Source organism: Molossus molossus, unplaced genomic scaffold (assembly GCF_014108415.1).
Source record: "Molossus molossus isolate mMolMol1 unplaced genomic scaffold, mMolMol1.p scaffold_m16_p_14, whole genome shotgun sequence".
Taxonomy (NCBI): domain Eukaryota; kingdom Metazoa; phylum Chordata; class Mammalia; order Chiroptera; family Molossidae; genus Molossus; species Molossus molossus.
This window is the reverse complement of record NW_023425349.1, coordinates 21,067,433-21,090,423: the sequence shown is the minus strand read 5'-3', so window position 1 is coordinate 21,090,423 and position 22,991 is coordinate 21,067,433. Positions and strand designations below refer to the sequence as shown.

At 36.7% G+C, this 22,991-nt stretch overlaps 1 protein-coding gene across 5 annotated transcripts in view; it reads right to left on the bottom strand.

Moving 5' to 3' along the window:
* ECPAS (Ecm29 proteasome adaptor and scaffold) overlaps positions 1-22,991 on the bottom strand; it is a 97,651-nt gene that overhangs the window by 51,087 nt on the left and 23,573 nt on the right. For 3 of the 5 annotated variants that reach the window (XM_036260521.1, XM_036260519.1, XM_036260520.1), the window contains exons 3-11: positions 21,968-22,084; positions 20,071-20,189; positions 18,528-18,677; positions 14,898-15,066; positions 11,062-11,201; positions 7,444-7,525; positions 4,252-4,371; positions 925-1,010; positions 632-710 (exon numbers count right to left, since the gene is read on the bottom strand). In XM_036260521.1, coding sequence (XP_036116414.1) covers positions 632-710; positions 925-1,010; positions 4,252-4,371; positions 7,444-7,525; positions 11,062-11,201; positions 14,898-15,066; positions 18,528-18,677; positions 20,071-20,189; positions 21,968-22,084 — 1,062 coding nt within the window. Of the gene's footprint in view, positions 1-631; positions 711-924; positions 1,011-4,251; positions 4,372-7,443; positions 7,526-11,061; positions 11,202-14,292; positions 14,406-14,897; positions 15,067-18,527; positions 18,678-20,070; positions 20,190-21,967; positions 22,085-22,991 lie in introns of those variants that run through there. The other 2 variants (XM_036260522.1, XM_036260523.1) reach the window with 2 other exon arrangements.

Genomic DNA, 22,991 nt, shown 5'->3' with positions numbered 1-22,991 from the left:
TGTAATCACTATACTATTGCAAACATGCATTCATGTTTAGCTAAGACTTAGGAAAATAATGCTAACTACAGTTCTTGAATCTTTACTTTTTTAAGCAAATTTCCCTGAAACATACAGGAGATGGTAAGAGTGATACAGCATGGAAAAACAACAGGTCGAAATGCTACAATCCAAGAATCTCCATCCAACTTAAGGAATCAAAAATTTACTGAATGCATGTTTTGACACAATTCTGAATCAGTAAAATCTCAGACCCTAAGAATTGACAGTTTCCCAAAACAAGCAAATTCAAATAGATCCATATAGAAATAAATCATAAAATAAAATTAAATTATCTTCATTCCATTTTTATAGTGCCTAAAAATAGAATGTACGTTTTTTTTAAATGTTATTTAAAGTGTTATGACCCCTCAAGATTCACATTGGTTTTTAACACTTATTTCCAAAAGAAAAAGAAGCAAAAGCTGCAAGTAATTTCTGCAGTTAGCACCACTTCAAGTTAAAAATGTTAAGAAATGATGGAATAATATCAAATTGTAACTAACTAAACCCACAAGTAGACCACAAAAGTTTATAACAAAAAATATTTTAAAATATAAAATGTTAACAAAATTTGAGACAAGTCACTTACTTCTTTATATTCATTGATTAGCTTGGTGAGGCCATTCAAAAGCATTGGACCTAATGGCTTAATCTTGATTTCTGGACAACTTAAAAAAAATAGCACACATACACAAAGCAAGATAAGAATCTCATAATTACATATCTTTTCAGATAATTTCTTAAAATAAGCAGAGATAACTGAACTGATCTATTAAAATCTGATATTTTTAAATTATTTTTTTTCTAGATAAGATATACTTTAATCATTTGATCACTCCAACAGCTTGAAAACTTTATAGTTGAATAGATGGAAAAACTTACGTTATACAGATGTGATGCACAAACTGCAGGGATAATGTTCTTAATTTTGAATTTGTATTTGTACCAAAAAGTCCATCATACACCACCTATGAAAAAGAAACTAGTGGTCAAGAACACCAATTAATAAGAATAGTAATTGACTATTCTCAAATACTAAGACTCAAAAGCACATCATTTGCACTATACCTTGTTCTTCAAAATTAATGCAGTTCTTTTTAATACATACACATTTTAGCCGATAAATGTAGGAAGCCAATCAGCTCCAATTAATAGTCTGTGGAGCGCCCAGCTGGTGTGGCTCAGTGGACTGAGCATTGACCCATGGACTGAGAGGTCCTGGTTCAATTCCCAGTCAGGGCACATGCCTGGGTTGCAAGTTCGATCCCTAGTTGGGGGTGTGCAGGAGGCAGCCGATCAGTGTTTCTCTCTCACATCGAAGTTTCTATCTCTCTCTCTTCCTTCCTCTCTCTCTAAAAAAAAATCAATAAAAACTTATTAAAAAAAAAAAAGTCTGTGAAATGACAAACACAATGGCTGAACTAACAAGTCTGCAAAACTAGGGAGTCTACCACTCGGAAGTCATACAGAGTTCTCACTGCAGTGGGCTACCACCCTGTCACTCCAAGCTGCACAGAGGACACTAGCAGATAAATATTTTAGGGGGAATTAGGTTTCTTCATTACATATCGTCATTCAGAACAAGTTATACAAAAAGGTTCATGGAAAATATCGAAATTAAAGCATTCTGAAGTATACAGTCAGGGTGCAGGCGCTCCATGTATTATGTAGTCGTGTCTAGATGGCAAAAATATCACGTAGTGGATAAGGCTTGTGGAGCATCCAGAGGGTTCAGATATTAAACATCAACATCAAAGAAATCTAAACTCCTGAAATTCCTACTTATTACAGGAAAGATACAGTCTTACACCTAAAAAAAAAATCAACCCTCCATACTATTTCCTAAAACTAACAGTATTCTGATCTTCCTTAACAATAACATGTAATGGACATAGTACTAAGCATCTGCTGTATAATCAACACTACGCAAGGTACTGTGAGATATAAAAAAAGACAAGCATTGATGTCGAAGCATTCAACCTTGTTAAGGAGTCAAGTACATACACTTTAAACAACAGAACAACATATAATTAAGCGCTACATTTTTTGGAAGACTTTTTCTTTCCTGTTCAAAATCCAGGTGAGGTAACATGTCTAGTTAAAGCTACTGCTGTCTGGTAAGAAGCAGCTACCTTTAAAGGATTCTGTGATTGACAGGTGAAAAAGAAAGAGGGCAATTTATGCAGGAGAACTATAATGCCATCACTAGAAATGGGAATATAAAAAAGGAAGAATGTTTATGGAGGATGTTTATGAATATTTTATCATAAAATTCTAGCAGCTGATTATATAATATAGTGTTAGCACAACCAAATTTTCTCAATCAAAGTTATCAAGACACTGTCTGGGAAACAGTGCTTGGAAAGTGAAATGGAAGAAGCTCCGATAATTTTATGTTTCTCTGGAGACATTCAACAGAGTACTTGAAATTAGTCAAATATTAGAGTACCAGATACTGGGAACAAAAGTTTTATCATCTAAAAGGAAGAAGTCGCCACTTAAACAAGCCTTCTGAAGGAGAGATGCTGAGACAGAAGTCTATGTCTACCCTTCAGTGAACACAAAGAAGTGTTCTTACTTTGGGAATGAAAGAGAAGAGGGGCAGGAAACGGGAACACTTCAGATAGAAGGTTGCACATGCGAGCAAATCCTGAAAAATGAGTAGATGTTTAGGAAGCTAAAGGGGGGAGGGGAGTTGTGTTAGGCACATCATGAGTGGAGACAAACAGCCATTAAAAAAGCATGTGTAAAGAGCAACAATCTTTGGTTGAAGCATAAGGATGGGACAAGGGGGTGGTGAGATATGAGACCAGAAGGGAAATAACTGCTAACTTTTCACCATTTACCAAAGAACTTCGTAACTGAGTACTAGCCACTGTGCTCTAAGCTTTCTATTGTGCCTTTCAGTCTTTAAACTATTGCTATGAGGTAGTTGCTATTACTATAACCATTACAGATTTTTAAAGCTTTAAAGAAAAGCAGAAAAAATCCTAAGGCTTATTTAAAATCAAAGCAGCCCTGGCCGGTGTGGCTCAGTTAGTGGGCGTCATCCCAGGCACTGAAAGGTCGTTGGTGTTCGATTCCAGGTCAGTGCAAATGCATGGGTTGCACACTTGATCCCCAGTAGGGGGTGTAGAGGAGGCAGGTGATTGATGTTTCTCTCTCTCCCCTCTCCCTTCCTCTCTCTCTAAAAATCAATTTAAAAAATCTTTAAAAAGTAAAATAAAATAAAAAGCAAATACTCATGGCAAATTATAGCTGATCCTTAAACAACAAGGGGAATGGGGCACTGGCCACCACCCCACTCTGGACAGTTAAAAATCCATGCTAACTTCTGATTCCTCAAAAACTTAATAACCTACTGTTGACTAGAAGCCTTACAGATAACATGAAGAGTCAATTAACATATTCTTTGTGTTGTATGTATTATATACTGTCTTCTTACAATGAAGTAAGCTGGAAAGAAGAAACTCCTAAGGGAGAGAAAATGCATTTACAGTTTTTATTGAAAAAAAAAATCTATGTATAAGTGAACCCCGTGCAGTTTAAACCTGTTTTGTTCAAGGGTCAACTGCATACTCAAGTCTGTCTACCTCCAGAGCTGAGCTGATCATCACTTGATAAAGGCTAGGGCTTTTGTGGAGGGGCTTGTATCCCACACCACAAGAGTACGAGGATTTCTAACTGCTTAAATAATTCGGTAGGTAACACAGAAAACAGAATGGATGAGGGCAAGACTAGAGGCAGAGAAACAAGGCAGAAGATTCCTGCAGTAACCGAAACAAGAAGTGACGGTCTCAATTAATAGCAGCATTCGATGTAGAGAGATGAAGACATTCAGAAGCCAGAATCAAGAGGATTTGGCTACTACCTTCAATGTGGGGTTTCGGTTAAGGATGACTCATTTTTCCACTTAAGTAACCAAGTTTCTGGTGAAACCATTTTTGGAGAAAAGACTCAGAAAAACACTAGTTTGAAAGAGATTATTACCATGCATTTAGAGTGAAGGATAACTTTATATAATATATCCGCTAAAAAAAATTTTAATCATTTCTGCATATAAACTTGAGAGAAAAAAATATGAAATCTCATTAATCTTGTTATGTACATCAACCGACCTCCTGAATATTCATTAATGCAATTCTTTCTCTAAGTCAATAGACACAAAAGTTGTAAAAATGCCATTTTTCTCTGGAAAGAACGAATTACCTGAATGTTAGCTGGGAACGTTTCCGCAGCTTGTCTGGAACGAAGAAGATGGGGGACAATCTTTAACTTGACTCTTGTACTGACAGGGTCCCTTTTCAGCTCTGGCTTCAGAACTGCTCCCTGTCAAAAATATTTTGGATTATAACTCAGCATTTCAAAATTATTGCAAAGTGAAAAAGTCATGAGAGCATCTAAATCAGTGGTCTCTCAAACTTGTTTCAAAATCCCTTTACACTTAAAAATTACTGACGACTCCAAAGAGCTTTTGTTTACATTGGAATACTTACCAATATTTACTAAATTAAAGTTAAAACTGAGAAATATTTAAATACTTATTCACTTAAAAATAATATTTAAAAAACCTATTACAGCCCTGGCCGGTTTGGCTCAGCGGTTAGAGCGTCGGCCTGCGGTCCAGAGACCCGGGTTCGGTTTCCGCTAAGGGCACGTACCTCGGTTGCAGTTTGTCCCCGGCCCTGGTCGGTTGTGCAGGTGGCAGCCACTCGATGTGTCCCTTTCACGTCGATGTTTCTCTCTCTCTCTCTGTTCCTCTCTCTCCCTCCCACTCTACCTGAATAAAAAATGGAAAAATGTCCTCGGGTGAGGATAAAAAAAAAAAAAAAAAAACCTATTACATATTTTCATTAATAATATTTTGAAAAAATATATATTTTCCAAAACAAAAACTGTACTGAGAGAGTGGCATTATTTAACATTTTCTGTAAATCTCTTCACCGTCCACCTTAACAGAAGAGGACTGAATTCTTTTATCTTCTGCATTCAATCTGTTGTGATATGTTGTTTTGGTTAAAATATATTTTTAGCCCTGGCCATTTTGCTCAGTGGTTAGAGCATCGGCCCTGAGACTGAAGGGTCTCGGGTTCAATTGTGGATTGCAGGTTCAATCCCCGGCCCCAGTCGGGGTACTGTGGGAGGTAAACAATAGATGTGTGTCTCTGGCATCTACGTTCCTCTGTCTCTCTCCCTCTCTTCCTTCCACTCTCTCTAAAAGATCAATGGAATGTATCCTTGGGTGAGGATTAACAAAAAAATAGTAATATAAAAAAAATTTTTTTTTAAAAACCAGCTTCACACAGATATGTGGATAGAAAAGTGGGGATAATTTTAGCCTTTTCAGGTAATTGTGGACACTCCTTGGTACTATACCAAAACCTGATGAACAATCATTTGTTAAAGCAGAACTGCCATTTGGACTTGAAATCCTTGAACTTTTACATACTCTGTTATACTAAATCCCTCTGGTCTATCTAAGCACCCGTGTATGCTTCTGTAATACTACCAGTCATTTGGAAAATACTGGCTCACTGAGTTTAAGCATATGTTGCATTATGAAACTTCCAAAAAGGAAAAAACCACCACCAATCTTAATCAGAAAAGTCAGGAAGTATTGACAAGCTATCAAGCTCATTCTAATGCATCATATTTTCCAAAATTCCAGTTTTCGCTTGAAAGCTCAACTTTTATCAATGCAAATAAATGATGTTTTTCTTGAAGCCTTTTTTTTTTTCATTTTAGAGAACTCTCTGCCAAGCATGTGTCTCAATACCCAGTTTTCCCATCTACTCTTCAAAAAAATATTTACTGCTTCATCAAGGATATTCTTAAGTAAAGCTGAGTTTTACTCTTTATTTCTTTTTTTACCATGCATGTTGACAGTGAAGAATAGAATGACTGCTATATTATTTAGTGACACAGCTCTGATTCATGCTAGGACCCTCGCAGTTGCACCTACCACTGCTTTTGCACCATCAGTTCAAATAGCAACACAATTTTTTTTTAAAAGCAGTAACTGCTTGCCTTCATGGACCCCTAAAAGTCTATGATCCAATAAGGGTCTAAGGACTATACTCTGAGAACCACGGATCTAACCCACCTCCTTCATTTTTTACACAAAGAACATGAGGCTCAGAGAGGCTCTGTGAATAGCCAAATCTCTCCTCCACAGTACATTTATTCTAAGCAGCCATGGCGGCAGTAGGGGGGGCACACATTCCAATTCCCAGTGCCATGTTCTTTCTGCTACATCTCATTCAACTTAATCTAACTAGAGCTAATATGATTTTTTAAACAACTCTTTATGATTTAAAAACAAGCAAACAAATAATCCTTATATGTCTGGGTTTTTACTTGAAACACTTTCAAACACAGTGAACTAAACATAACATGTTATTAAGCAAACATTTTACTTCAAGGCTTCAGAAGAACCTACAACTACTGCTCTATCTAGACCAGGGGTCAACAAAGTGCAGCCCATGGGCCAAATCTGGACCACCATCTGTCTTAATAAGACCTGTGAGTTAAGAATAATTTTTACATTTTCAAATGATGTTTTAAAAATCAAAATAATAGCCCAACCAGTGTGGCTCAGTGGATGAGCATTGACCCATGTACCAAGAGGTCGCCAGTTTGATTCCCAGTCATGCCCAGGTTGTGGGCCCAATCCCCAGTGGGGGGCATGCAGGAGGCAGCCAGTCAATGTTCTCTCTCGTCGATGTTTCTCTCGCTCTCTCCTCTCCCTCTCTCTCTAAAATCAATAAAGAAAAAAAAAATCAAAATAATAACCTGGCCAGTGTGGCTCAGTGGTTGAGCATTGACCCATGCACCAAGAGGTGGCTGGTTAGATTCCCAGTCACATGCCTGGGTTATGAGCTCAATCCCCAGTAGGGGGCATGCAGGAGGCAGCTGATCAATGTTCTGCTCTCACACTGATCTCTCTCTCTCTCTCTCTCTCCCTTCCTCTCTCTAAAATTTGATAAAAATATTTTTTAAAATAAAATACATGAAATCCAAATTTCAGTGTCCCTGAAGTTTCACTGGTACACAGCCATGCTCCCTAAATTATGTGTGTCCTATGACTGCTTTCATGTTATGTCAGAGTTAAGCAGTGGCAGCCTCACAACACATGGCCAGCAAAATCTAACATATTTACAGAAAAAAGTATGTTGATCCCTAATCCAGACAATCATCATTATTTAAGCACCTGAATTGAAAACACCAGATCAAGTAAACGAAGTTACCAGATTTTAATCTACCTAGACTAGCATGGTTTAAAACTATTATTTCCTACAGCAGAGGTTCAGCTTAAATCAAAATAAATAAGAAAAAAATGTTCAAATGTATAGAGCTCATGTAACAAAGTACTTATTATGATGATAAACAAAAACAACCTACCTCTTTTGTCTTTAGTGGTATATCTCCAAGGTATACCTTGTACATCTTATTAATGATGGCAGGATTATTCCAGTCAATCAAGCTACAGAAAGTTTCAACACAACTTGTTAAAATTATTTTTTTCCTCCCACTTGAATGATTTCAAAAAAATCATAGCTCCAATATTTGTTAGCAAAAAAAAAAAAAAAAAAAGGTTAAAAACACTCAAATGAAATGGGCAACTGACATTACAAAAGAGAAGGAAAGGAAAGGGATTAACTTCATCTAAGTTAGTTTTTAAAGAGAAAAAAAAAAAGGTCATTTATCCCACCTTGATTCAGTAGATCACTGTATCCAATGCCCAATTTGGTACCACAGAAACATACTGAACTAATTCACTCTCAGGGCCAATAGCATGGAGCAGTTCCAACAGAGCACAGCTACACTACACTTAAAGAGCCCTGGAGCATGAATCTTATGTTTAACCACCTGGAAATTCACTCACTTGGAAATTCAAGTGTAATAAAGAGGGTGATGAAAAAAATTTTACACAACCCTAGGAAGCCCACAGCCATTGCATTTCTCAAATATTGTGTCACTGTAATTCCCAGCATCACTCTTCCTTATCTACCAGCACACACTTGCAGTTTTAGCATCTAATTCTACAGAGCAGTCATGCTGCCACTAGTCACTAAGACAGATTCCTACTTGGGCCCCAGAATAAGGTGAATTAGGATATCACTGGTTGGCAACTGGCACCCACCCTCTGCAGCAGTCCCCACCTGTCATTTTGTAAACCTAGCCAATAATGCATTCCTGCATATCACCTGATTAACGAGGTTTGACCACACTATCTTCTCTCTGTCTTTTGACATTGGTTCTGTTTTAAAGATATGCTTTATTTGTGCAAACACAAATAACCCCGCTGCTTTGCATGTCTTTCTAATCCATCTCTTCTTACACAGCTTGTCTCTTATTTGGATATCCACAAGTCCACTATCCTCAAAGTCATTCTACAATTACAGCTTAGTTATTATTCACCTACTTCGTTCCTCAACTGATTGCTACTAACTAGTCCTGAAGCTCCACCACTGTTTCCCTTCCAAAAAAACTGCAGGTTTAGAGATTTTTGACAAAACACTTCAGTAAAACAAAGTAAAATCTTAACAATGGTTAACCATTAGGGATAATTTTCACTGTTTCTTCTACTTTTCCTCTTGCCATCTTTCTAGCTTTAGTTTATTTATTACATGTTTGTTGTGAAAATTCAGAAACATAGAAAATAAAATCCCTTATAATCTGCACCATATCCCTCTCTATTCCTTTTGGTAACCACTAACTTTGCTATATATCTTTTTCTAGACTGCTTTCCTATGCATGTAAATAGGTGGGTGGACATGGCACACAGATAGATTTTTAAAAACAGATCAATATATGCAACACTTGAAGAGATACTCTAGGCCCGGCCGAAGTGGCTCAGTCGGTTGAGCGCCAACCTGTGCACCAAAAGACTGCCAGGTTTGATTCCAGTCAGGGCACATACCTGGGTTGCAGGCTTGATCCCGGGTTGAGGCCTATACGGAAGGCAACTGATTGATGTTTCTCTCACAGGGATGTCTCTCTCTCTTTCCCTCTAAGGGTGCCCTTGGGTGAGAATTTTTTTTAAAAGAGAGATTCTTTGAAATGTTTCTTTAACAAAATGGAATATTTACATATTGTTCTCAACTTACATTTTACCTCTTAACACTGTTGTATTATTTTATGGAAAAATGCATACACTTAATAGACAACACTAGAACTAATACTTAAGCACCACATTTGAATTTCCAACAATTCAGTCCACCATATGGTGTAAGAATGGAGCCAGCTGAAGCACAATGAGAAGTTTTAAAGAAAGTATTCTGATACTTCAAAACCAAATAAATTTCTCAAAAGAGATACCAGGAAGATGCAGTTAAAAGGAACGTGAAGGAATCTTAGACTTGGGGGGAATATTAAGTACATTTTAGTCCAACTTTCTTACTTTCAGAGTCTAAGGCCTGGCAAGGTCAAGTGAGTCTTCCAAGTCAGAGAATCAGCATGAGGCATGTCCAGAATTAACTTCATAACAAACACACTCCTCCTGTATGCTACTTCACGTGCCCCTCGGTGTAAGCCATGCCCAACCACCACACACACACACATAGTTTATATTTCAACAAGCAAACTATAGACACAGTGAAGTTAATTTCCTTATTCTGTTACACCTACTTGTATTGGTTTCTTAGGAAAGAGAAAACTACAATGCATGGAACCATTATAGAGCTTTACTACCTTATCCACATTTAACTGTCTTTTAGCACGTTATTATATTGAACATTAAAATAAATTTAGAGAAAAACTATTCCATAATTTGATATTTTTCAGTCATCTTCAATTTTCATGTTATTCTTCAATCATTTTTTAAATATGTTTTTATTGATTTTATTTATTTATTTTTTTCTGGAGAGAGAAACATCAATGTGAGAGTGAAACATCAATCAACTGCCTCCCCTACTGGGGATTCAAGCCTGCAATCCAGGCATGTGCTCTGACCGGGCATTGAACCAGGAACTCTCAATCCATGGGGCGACACTCACTTCACTGAGCCACACCAGCGGGGCTTCAATTATTTTTTAAATCATTACACACAACATTTTGTATACTGCTTTATTAATTTGCCATTACTTGGAGGCAATTTACATGTTGCTTTATTATTTTTATAATTATTTTGAAAGATATATAAAATTCATATAGATACACACACCTAATTTACTTAACTATTTCCCTACTTTGGAAATTTGATACTTTTCCTTTTTTTCCCCCCAAATACAGGAAATAACATAATGAGCAAATCTATAACATTTTCCTAAATATAATCATTTTCTTCTTTTAAATGATGCTCTTAAGATAAATTCCCAGATTTAAATAAAAGATTATAAATATTTTTATGATTCATTACTTACTGCAAACTGCTTTCCAAAATTATGTCAATTTATAATGCAGATCAACAAAGTATAAGACTAGTACTTTCAACAGAAACTTAAATGGAGTTATCAACTGTTACACAATTTTACTTACCAATGGGTACAAACTGGTATACCATTGTTTTATTTTGCATCAATTTGATTTCTTAGAATATTTTCTATGAACCTTTTTACTATTTTAATTTCCTCCTGTGTGAATTAACACCTATTCAGCACCTCTTTTCATGGGATCTGAGTTTCACTGTATTAACCATAATACCCACATATCCTTTATGAAAAGCAATGTCAAATGGTGTGAGATAGAGGAAAATAAAAAATGAATAACTGTGGATTTTGATATTTTTCTTAATATCAGTTCTTCAAATTCATTTACCTAGTCAAAAATCTCACTTCCTATGGTTATATTCCTAACCTGTTCCAGTTCTAAACTGCTTCTCCAAACAGTTTTTCTTCTTTGTCTTATACAGAATTTTGCTCTTCAGCAAACTGTCTCTATTACAAATTAGGTATATTTCATAATCTCATAAACTAAATGTTTCATTACATAAAATCCTAAAAGAACAAATATGTGCTGAATAAGCTTTTAGAAATCTAGCCTCTTTCCAATTTTGAGTTTAAAAGAGATATAGTTTACCTTTGCTTGCTTTTCAATTCTAGGTCTGCTGCTGTTGCCACACTGTGGCGTGTGTCACTAGAAGCAATCACCAGGTGGAGAACAGCTTCGAGTTCAGGCACCTGTTCAGCTTCTATGAATTTCACTATACCCAATTTGCACTGTGGACAAATGAAGGGAAGGAGGAACAGTGATCAGAGAAACAAAGAACACCAACCAAAAATACTATTTAACATATTAGTATGGCCATAAACCAAGGATTAATAGTAACAATAGTAGCAGCTCCTATTTAGGCTTACAATGTGCCAGGGACTATACTAAACCATATATAGTCATGATTTCATTTAATCCTCACAATCTACAGAGTATAATTATACCCCTTTTTCAGATGAGGAAAGCAAGGCAAGACTTAAGAGATTAAGACACATAGTTAGCAGGTGATGAAGGCAGGATTCAAACCCAAGTCTCTTAGACTGCAAGACAATTGATACACAGCCTTCCTACTAGGATACACAGACTCTCTAGAATGACAAAACACTGAAGACAATTGTGATACACAACCTTCCTACTTAGGATACACAGCCTCTCTAGAATGACGAAACCTTGAACTGAAGTCCAAATCTGGAGCCTCCAGGTAAAAATGGTGGTATATTAGAAACATGCTTCATGATTATGACAGTTCAAAAGGAACTAAACTCACATTCCTTGGAGTTCCACTGTATTGTTAAAATACTAATTCTTGTCCTCAATATACTTATATACTGAAAACAGTCTGATTTGAAATATACTCTAGTCAATGCAAGTGAATTTCTAATCAACCAGTATTCAATGTAAATAACTGGCTAAAATGAAACCTAAACTAAAGAGAGATTCTGCTTAGAACTTCATGCAATGTAAAGTAGCTGTGAGTTGCACTAAAAATAACTCTATTTAAAATAAATATTCCTCACCCTGGCCAGTTCGGCTCAGCAGTTAGAGGGTCGGCCTGCGATCCAGAGAGACCCGAGTTCGGTTCCCACTAAGGGCATGTACCTCAGTTGCAGTTTGTCCCGGCCCTGGTTGGGTCGTGCGGGTGGCAACCACTCGATGTGTCCCTTTCACATCGATGTTTCTCTCTCTCTCCCCCCCACTCTATCTGAACAAAATATAAAAAAATGTCCTCGGGTGAGGATAAAAAAAATAAATAAATAAAATAAAATAAATATTCCTGGAAAGTAAAACTTTACCTTAACAAATCAATTACATAATAATTCTTACGCATATGAAATAGAATTGATAGAATTTAAAATTATTAGATGACAAAGGGTGCAATTAAAAAAATGTATACAGCCCAGCTGGTATGGCTCAGTGGATTGAGCATTGTCCCATGGACTGAGAGGTCCATCCCCAGTAGGGGGCATGCAGGAGGCAGTCAATCAATGTCTCTCTCTCACATCGATGCTTCTATCTCTCTCTCCCTTCCTCTCTCTCTAAAAAAATCAATGAAAACATTTTTTTAAAAAAGGTATACAGCCCTGGCTGGTTTGGCTCAGTGTGTGGAGCATTGGCCCATGGTCAAGGGCATGTACTTGGGTTGTAGATTTGATCCCCAGCCCTGGTCAGGGTCGTGCAAGAAGCAACCAACCAATTGATGCGACTCTCTCACATCAATGTTTCTCTCTTTCTCTCTCTCCCTCCCTCCCTTTCACTGTCTCTAAAAAGCAATGAAAATAATATCCTCAGGTGAAGATTAACTAAAAAAAAAAAGTATACAAACATCATAAAAATGCCTGCTTTCCCTCCTCCTGTTCAACACAACTTACTTGTAACAAGAGCTACAATAAAGAAGACTCAAACTTTTATTTAAGCCATTAAAAAGGACAATTATATTCAATGAGGAGAAAAGGAGAAATAGTTGTAACAAAAATAAATTAATTAAGTAAAATAAAAGAGTTTGAATTAAGGTGACCAATTTTGAAAAAAAAGAACAGCCCAGCCGGTATGGCTCAGTGGTTGAGCTTTGACCTATGCACCAGGAGGTCGCTGGTTCAATTCCCAGTCAGGGCAGATGCCCAGGTTATGGGCCAAATCCCCAGTGGGGGGCATGCAGGAGGCGGCCGACCGATGTTCTCTCTCATCGATGTTTCTATCTCTCTCTCCCTCTTTCCTTCATCTCTCTCTAAAAATCAATAAAGAAAAAAAAATTTTTTTAAAGGACAATTATAAAAGGCAAATACACAAAAATATGTTCAAAGAAAACTGAAAACAATACTAATGTCTATCGATAGGAGACTATGTAGTTTACATATAATTAAATTGTATACAGACATTAAAAGGAGTGACATTTTTTAAAAACTTGATATATAGTTAAAGAAAAAAGTGAACTACAAGTAATGTATTACATGATATGTAAAAATGTATTGTGTAAAACTGTATTTGTTTATACACACATACAGAGCAGGCTATAGGTGAATGAGAAAGTAGGGTGGCAGGAATCCAGGTAATTTTTAATTTCTCTTTATAATGTTCTGGAATAATTGAATATTTACATTATCATTAACTTTATCAAAATAAAAACTGTTTATCTTGAAGGAAAAATGTAAAACAAGACATTTAAATATTGAAAACAGCTTTCATACTTGAAGCTAAACTGTTCCTTTCAGCACTAGATTATGAAAATGACAAAAGGCATAGAGACCCTTAGAAATGACAAATAACGACCAACATCAGACTACAATTTAATGTTAACAACTGTTCTCCAGCACTTACAGCTTTGGCCCTCAGACAGACCTAGATTCAAAGCCTAGAACTAGAAGTGAGACCACGGTGAATCTCACAACCTTTCACTAAATGGAAGTAACAATTTCTATACCTCAATGGGTTGCTGTGAGGATTAAATGAGATGATGAATTCGAAGTACTCATCAGTATAGTACCCGTCACATAGCTCACACTCAATAAAGAGTAGCTTCTGTTACTATTTACCTTTCTTTCTTACATCATGGCTTAAAGAGAACAAAAAGAAAAAATCTATAAAACAGGAAGAAGTAAATCTAATTGAATATAGCCCTCACTGAACAAATCATTCCATACATTTGTGAGTGGCAAGAATGTCCCGCTTGTCTTTTCCCCTCTCTTTGGAACACTGTTTTGACCAGTGGTCACTCACATCCCAAAAAAAGAAAAGGATCAAATCACTTAGACTGTCATGGAGAGATAAAGGAAGGATTGGAAGACGAACCCAGGTTGCTTGAATTCCAAAATAATTACATACTGATCTCATCTGTTCTTCCCTGAGGTGCCTGATGACACAGACACAGTGAGGCACCTTCTCTGTAGAGCACCAGTCTTTTTAAAAAGCTGCTCAGAGAACATCTGTGTCCTGTTTAAATCCAGAATAAAATTCTTAATGCCATTTTTTAAATTCCCAGGAAGAAATATAAAAGGGAGTCATGCTTTCCCCCATATTGTCACTTGTGAGTTACAGGTTCCTCACTTTACACAAAATATACAGCCCTAACAATACTGAATAATGTGAGATAAATTGTATTCTAACTGCACCAAAGCAGCTAAATAATTATTAAACCCATAATTAAGAACTAAAATAAGTTAAGTATACTCTACTTGTAAGTGGGCTGTATTCCACACGCGAACTATGTGAGCAACATTAGAAACACTGAAGCACATTCCCACTCCTCCCTTTCCCGGGGGCTGTAACCACTGACATGACAACGAGAACACATTACATCAACGCTCCTTTCCAATATGTTTCATTAGAGAGCCTGATTACACTAGAATTACGGTACACATGCTTTCATGGACTTCACAGGGGCACACGTATAGGGTTAAGTTGGGTTATGAATAAGCAGTGGGTGATACCTGTTCCAACTGTTCGGGTGTCCACGGGTTATCACCAATAACTCGTTTAGCTGCATAAAAACTCATTCCTGGGGGAGGCTGTGGTATTCCAGAACTTCCCCCACTATTTGAAGAAGAACCCTGTGCTGAAGATGAATTTTGGCGACTCTGGGATTCATTTAACACATATCTGGAAAGGAAATAGAAATTAAACCCCTCTCTATTAAAACACATATATAAACATGCATATATAACACATTCAATTATATACTTTCCTCACACAGAATTTTTCTAGAAGAATAAACATTTAAAAGTAAAATTTCGTCATAAAGAAAAAATTTAAAGGTATTTAAAAACATGCTACATCTTCAGCAAGTTAACCATAAAAGTACATCTGTGCAACTTTGTTACAAATGAACTATAATAGTCACCAACATTAAGTATAAATGTTTTGTTCACTTTGAATCCATAAACTGTTGTTCTAAGAGCCACTACAGACCCGCAGCATTTTGAGTTTTTAGTTGATAGATACAGAGAAATGTTTGTTGACTGGGGCGGGGGGAGGGGGGTGTAAAAATACTATTGTTCTAGCCCTGGCCAGCTTGGTTCAGCGGTTAGAGCGTCGGCCTGCAGACCGAGAGTCCCGGGTTCGGTTCCCGCTAAGGGCACAACCTCGGTTGCAGTTTATCCCTCGCCCTGGTTGGGATCATGTGGGCTGGCAACCACTGGATGTGTCTCTCTTACGTCGATGTTTCTCTCTCTCTCTTCCTCCCTCTCTCCCTCCCGCTCTATCTGAAGATAAATGCAAAAATGTCCTCAGGTGAGGATGGAAAAAAAAAAATAATACTATTGTTCTATACTCAAAACAGAGAATATTTTCACAGTCATTTCTATTTCTGTTAAGTTGCAATTCACCTTCAATTCTCCATGAACTCCTTATATCCCTGCATTACAAAACTTAATACAACCACTTACACACAAGCACATGTTCCCAAAATGAAAAAAATCGAAAAGTTCAAAGAGAAAAAAAGAATTAGCTTTTCCCATTGTATGTTCAAAACCCTTCACAACTATTATTTAATTTCTCATCCTATTTCATGTTTAGCTTAAATAGATTAAAAATAAGATTTCTGATAAATTCATTTTGATCCAGTCAAATTGGTATGCCTCATGTACAAAATGAAAATTTCTACATAAATATTAAGTCAGCCCGGCCATAGTGACTCAGTGGTTGAGCATCAACCCATGCACCAAGAGATCGCAGGTTCAATTCCCAGTCAGGGCACATGCCCAGATTGTGGGCCCGATCCCCAGTGGCGGGCATGCAGGAAGCGGCCAATGTTCTCTCTCATCAATGTTTCTATCTCTCTCTCCCTCTCCCTTCCTCTCTCTCTAAAAAGCAATAAAGAAATAAAAAAATAAATAAAAAGATTTAAGATCTAGGAAAACTGTACTTATGGGGAAAAATATATATATATATAATTAATATTAATTCAAGTTCCTTCAAACTCTAAAAGTATATCCTGACAAATCATAAGACTGGATATTAAAATAAAATAACCATTATAATAAAAGCTAAAGAAAACACTCAGATCCTCATGGCATAGTAAATTATACCACACTACTCATATACCATATTCATTCAATTCCTAAATTCATTTAAAAAAAAAAAAAAAAAAAAACCTTTTAAGGAATCAGTTTATTTTTATACAAACGAGGCAAACTTTCACTGGTAGGAAAAATGTGAGGAATCACTGGCTTCGGTACATTATGTGACTAAGTTAAATTTGGATTTCAAAGTATATTTTCCAAAGCCATCATCACCTGCCAAATCTGGCTGGCTCCTGACTTAACAAGTATAATAGGAAGTTTTCATTTATTTCTACATTATAGTAAGACTGGTGGCAGTAAATAAATCAATCACTAATTAATTACTGAACAGTTAACACTGTATAAAACATCACCCTAACTACAAGACAGAGGAACACCAAGAGGGATAAAATTGAGCCTCTGCTGTCTGGAGCAAGTTGAGAAAATAACACAACATACGTCACAATATGACGTTATCAGATGACATAAGAAATGAGATGACAGAGGTAGTGTAAGTGACAGGTACAGGTTAGAGGCAGTGTCTGAAGGTCCAGAAAATAAAGCCACCAAACTAGAGGAGTAGGAGGAAAGCAAACTGGAAAGAAAAGAAGTGGTACAACATTAACTCTTGTGTCTAAATTGAGGAACAGAGGATATGGAGCCCCACATGCAAAGCTTATAGTGTATATTGTAGTTTTGATCAGGAAAGAAACATAATAAAACCAGTATTTGAGACTATCTGGCAGCAGGATAACTTAGAAAATAAGTAGGCTGGGAGCAGATCACAATCAGGTCACTAGGCCAGGAACCAGAGCTAAATAAAAAGCACTCTTGACTTCAAGGAGCTCCTAATCTCTTAGGGAAAATGGACATGTCAACAATGCAATAAAAACACAAAGTAGCAATAACTAAAGATGGGTGATTAGTAATACATAGTTGACATCTAAGCTACTTTGAGATACTGCTGTTTCTTTCAGCATTTCTTTCTTCCTTTCTTCATTTTTTGATGGAGGAGCATTCTAAGCAAAGAACTGTATTCTCTTAGAACACAGAATGTCAAAGACACATCAGAAAGCATAAGGCCTTGGCCAGGTTGTATAGTTGGTTGGAGGATTGTCCCATACACCAAAAGGTTGCAGGTTTGATTTCCCATGGGGGCATGTACACGAGGCAATTAATTGATCAATGTTTCTCACATAATGTTTCTCTCTCCCTCTCCCTTCTTCTACCTCTAAAATCAATAAAAACATATCCTTGGATAAGGATTAAAAAAAAGAGAGAGTGCATAAATACATGAGTTCATGTATGACTGAAAAACAATAGCCCAAAGATTTTAAGGTGTGACCTGATGAGATATGTGTTTTAAAAATCAGGAAACTGCCCGGCTGGTGTGGCTTGGTATTTGAGCATCGACCCATGCGCCAAGAGGTTGTTGGTTCAATTCCTAATCAGGGCACATGCCCAGGTTGTGGGCCAAATCCCCAGTGGGGGGCACGCAGGAGGCAACCAACTGATATTCTCTCTCATAGATGTTTCTATTTCTCTCTCCCTTCCTCTCTCTCTAAAATCAATAAAGAAAAAATTAAAATAAATTATTAAAAATCAGGAAACTCTATGGCAGTGTAGAGAGTTTTAAAGAAGAGTACCTGGTGAGAAAGTGGTGACAACAGTTGAAAAGAGCCAATGCGAGATGGCTGCAAGTGGGAATGATTCCAGGAGACATCAAGGAGGGGGAGGAGGTATGTGGAACTGACACTGTAGCAACAGGAAGAGTAAAGCTGGTGACAATTTATAATTGTATGCCTATATGGCTAACGAAGCATCACAGAATCATCATAGGAAGTAAAGAAAAGGAACTATTTTTATGGAAAAAGACTGATTTCAGCTCGGACAGGTTGAGGCTGAAATCACAACAGCAACTCCACACCTATAAGGTCAACAAGCAGTAGGGCTAGAGTTCAGACTCATCCATTTTCAAGTGAAAGGTGAATCATTTAAAACAGTATTTAATTCCAGTCGCGAACAAGGTTGATTTGTTCTGTTTTCATTTCTTTAACTTACCCATAAGGCATCAGAAGGACATCTAGCATGAAGTCCAAAAGCAGCTGCACAGTCTTTGGTTTCTCAGCAAGATTAAACGGAGAAGCTGATTTTGATGATTCAACAGGGTATTTCATGTGAAAAAGGGTTGGTATTAAAAGATGCATTAAGCTGAAAAAACAATTACATTTATTGCAACTACTTAAAAAACATGGTTTTTATACATGAAACAATAGACAAAACAAAAATCACATAACAAAAAGTGACAAATGTAGCAAGGGCCACTCATTTTCAATACCATTAACATACAAAGTCCTAATGTAAGGACTGGCCTAGATTTCCTTCTTATTGAAACTTCAGTCTACTGAGTGATAATTGCATTTAGCCCATCTGGCTCATCACCAGAAGCACCAGAAAGAAATGTACATAATATAAGCTCAGTGTTAATATATCTGTCAGCACAAGAGATTTTATATTAAACCTTAGGTAAAGTTCATGTCCTTTCAATAATTTTTTTTTCCTTTCCATAGTTAATTAAAATAAAGTTATTCTAAAGCTAAAGAAATTAAAAATCAATCAGGTCAATATTTGAAATATATTAAAATTTCCACTGTGTGAATTTAAGTAACACAGCTTCAATAATTCCTTCTTTCACAAAACTTTCTGCTATTGTTATTCTTAAAATACATGAAAACAGCCTGGCTGGTGTGGTTCAGTGGCTGAGCGTAGACCCATGCACCAAGAGGTCGCCGGTTCGATTCCCAGTCAGGGCACATGCCCAGGTTGTGGGCCTGATCCCCAGTGAGGGGCATGTAGGAGGTGGCCAATCGATGTTCTCTCTCATCAATGTTTCTATCTCTCTCTCCTTCTCCCTTCCCCTCTCTCTAAAATCAATAAAGCAAAAAACATTATAAAAACAAAAACAAAAAAAACCATGAAAACCATTTCAAACAGTGCTTGCTAATGTTTACTCATTTTACATGTAAATAACTGTATTACGACTCTTTATACAAATGTATATATTCTAAAAAGGTGAGCTGAAAACATTATTTAACTCTATCTTTCCTCCACAACTTCTCTGTGATGATCTCAATATACACGGCCACAATATAGAACTCTGGGCTAAGCCTAGAAACAAACCGTTTGTCTAAACCTTTTCACCTCTCCAATTCCCATATTAATATAAACAAGTGATCTGTTTCTTAAGAAAACTGCTCTCAAATTTTGTATCTTCCAACATAGACATGAAAAGCATTTTCATGTTTTGATGACAAGCATTTTATAACTCGTTTTTGCAATCACAGAAAATTAGTTGCTTCAAAAATCATTGAAAAAAAATGCATTTCTATTGAGAAAAATATTATTAGTTCTGCATATTTTTCAATATCCTCACATTATGAAATTTTATAACTATTAACAAAACAATAATGGTGAGCTGAAGTACCACAGAAAATTCAATTAGATGTCAGCTGAAAGAACTCAAGTGAAACCAAGGTGTGGACCTATTTTTGAATGGCAACTGTCGACCTGCAGGTGGGAAATCATGTACTTAAGGAAGACTTACCTGTCCTGCTGTGGCTGAGGCTTCCCTTCCATGGCGGTAAGAAGAGTAGGGGCCAGTTCGCACTGTTTTTCCACTGGTAGGCGAGGATAGCCCATCTTAACATAAATTATAGTGAAATTCTAAGGCAATGAGAGAAGAGCAAGTGAATGTGAAGGAAACACTCTAGGATTTCAACATAAACATATGACTGATAACTTAAGGAGTTATAACAAAGAAATTGTATCCTCCTTCCATATGCTATCATATGTGTATTATAGCTCAACTATTATATTTCAGGATGAATTCCAGCCCCACTTATTCAAAATGCTTGCTTTAAGATGGGCTTCATGTGAGGGAGCAACACCTAACCCAAAGCACACTTGAATACATATATCAAATCATCACGTTGTATATTTTAAATATATACAATTTTATTTGTTAATTATACCTCAATAAAGCTGGGGGGAGAGTACTCATGCATGCAATTACTTTCACTGAAAAAAACTAAGTAATCATTTGACCTATCTAAACCTACATACTACACATTAGCATCAGATCTCCCGGTTTGTTACATTAATCCTTTCAAGCTAAGAGGAAACCACATGTTAAATCGTGGGCTGCTCTTTCCCAGCTGGTCTGCTTTTTTTGAAGTATTATTCACTTTAGAACCAACTTCATAAGGTTATCCCTTTCTTTCCTTTTTAATGTTATTTTTCAATTATAGGTTATAGTCAAGATTATTTTATGGGCAAAATAATGAAGATTGATCTTAAGTCTGCTCTGTTTAATTCTGCTGCCTGCTCTTCTATAATGTTGCATCTCTAATTGTACACAGTTTAGTGATACCTAAGAGTATAAAGTTGCCACCCATCAATAAAAAACACAAAGTTGATTTAACATCGAAAAAAACAAGATAATTTTGTGTTAGTTTCAGGTGTACAGCACAGTGGTTAGACAATCATATACCTTACAAAGTGGTCCCCCTAATATTTCAAGTACTCACCTAGCACCATACATAGTTATTGCAATATTATGGACTATATTCTCTATGCTGTACTTTACATCTCTGTGACTATTTTGTAACTGCTGATTTGTACTTCTTAATCCCTTCATCCCTTTCCTTTAAAGCCAATCTATTTGGTGAAGTTACTGGCATACAATGTTCCTATGTGCTTAAAGAAAGGAGCACCTGTATGTGCAGAGCAGACACAGATAAGATGTCTGGACCAGTAGGAGGCTCCAAAGATCTGAAATTCAGATGTTAGATTAGACCTAACTGATTCTGCCTCAATGCTTGAAACTATAAGGACCAGGGGGAAAAAATTACCTGTCACCACACAACATATATTTTTTATATTTAATTTTCATGAAGAAAACAAGAGAAATATTTCTTACCAGTCTCAATTTAATCCAATTTTTAAAGGGTACCTCTCTGAAAATATTATATATATATATATATATATACATATCAGAAACACAAATGATTTTAAAACTCAGCCTTCCTACCCCTTCTTGCCATTTTACCCTTTTTTCTTCTTCTATTATCTATCCTTTATTCATGCCTATGCTACATAACCCTTCTCTTCTGTCTATTCAGACTGCTCTCACATAATCCTTTACTAAAAATCAAATCATTCTTTTATAGATCAAAATATCTGGCAAGTACATTTCACCAAAGTTCCTTTGCCCAATGTAAATGCCCATGCATGACCACATTCCTGCCACTTCCTTAATGGTAATAGACTGGATCAGTACTCAGTGGTAAAACAGTGTGCCATTTAAAAAACAAAAACACCTCGTGCTTCATTTAGAAATAGTCTACTATAAAATTCTAAATTGCCAATATATTGATGACATCTAATACATGTTATGAAAGAAAACTACAGTAAGTCAGAAAATATTCCAAAATAACACTCACTGTGACAAAGGAAACTGCAGCAGGGTCCTGGTATTGAACCAACAGTGTCTCTATTGGGAGTTGTATTTTGGGGCGGCTTTTTATACGCTTATTCAAATGGACCAACAGTTCCATTACCTAAAATACAAAGAGATTTGAACTAAAATTACTGATCACAATTCATTTTTCAGTCATTACTTATCTGAGAAATACAAAACAAATTCATTTCTCAGATAGTACTTATTGTTATAAACAGTGGCTACTTTGTTCTCTTTAAGAAAGTAAATTTTGCCCTGGCTGGTTTGGCTCAGCGGTTAGAGCGTCGGCCCAAGGACCGAAGCATCGTGAGTTCGACTCTGGTCGAGGGCATGTACCAGTCAATCCCTAGCCCCAGTAGGGGTCATACAGGCGGCAACCAATCAATGTGTCTCTCTCACACTGATGTCTCTTTCTCTACCACCTTCTCTTCCACTCTCTCTCAAAAAAAAAAAAAAAGGAGAAATATTCTCATGTAAGGAGTAAAAAAAATTAATTAATTAAAAGTAGAGTAAAGCCCTGGCCAGTATGGCTCAACAGTTAGAGCATCAGCCCGCAGACCAGAGCCCCGGGTTCAGTTTCCGCTAAGGGCACATACCTTGGTTGCAGTTTGTCCCCAGCCCTGTGTGGGTGGCAGCCAGTTGATGTGTCTCTCTCACATCAATGCCCCCCCCCCCATCTGAAGATAAATGCAAAAATGTCCTCGGGTGAAGATATAAAAAAAAAAGTAAAAGTGTAAACCTCACATCCCTGAAAGAGAGTATACAATTTCCGCCAAGAATCCATGCACCAGAATTTTTTACAATAGCAGTTTTATTAGCTTTATTATTTTTTTCTTTTTATTGATTTGAGAAAGAGAAAGGGGGGGAAGGAGGGACAGAGAAGGAGAGAGAGGAAGGAGGGAGGGCAAGAGAGAAAGAGAGACAGAGAAACATTGATGTGAGAGAGAAACACTGACCAGCCACATCCCGCATGCACCCAACCGGGGCTCGAACCCGCAACCTGGGTA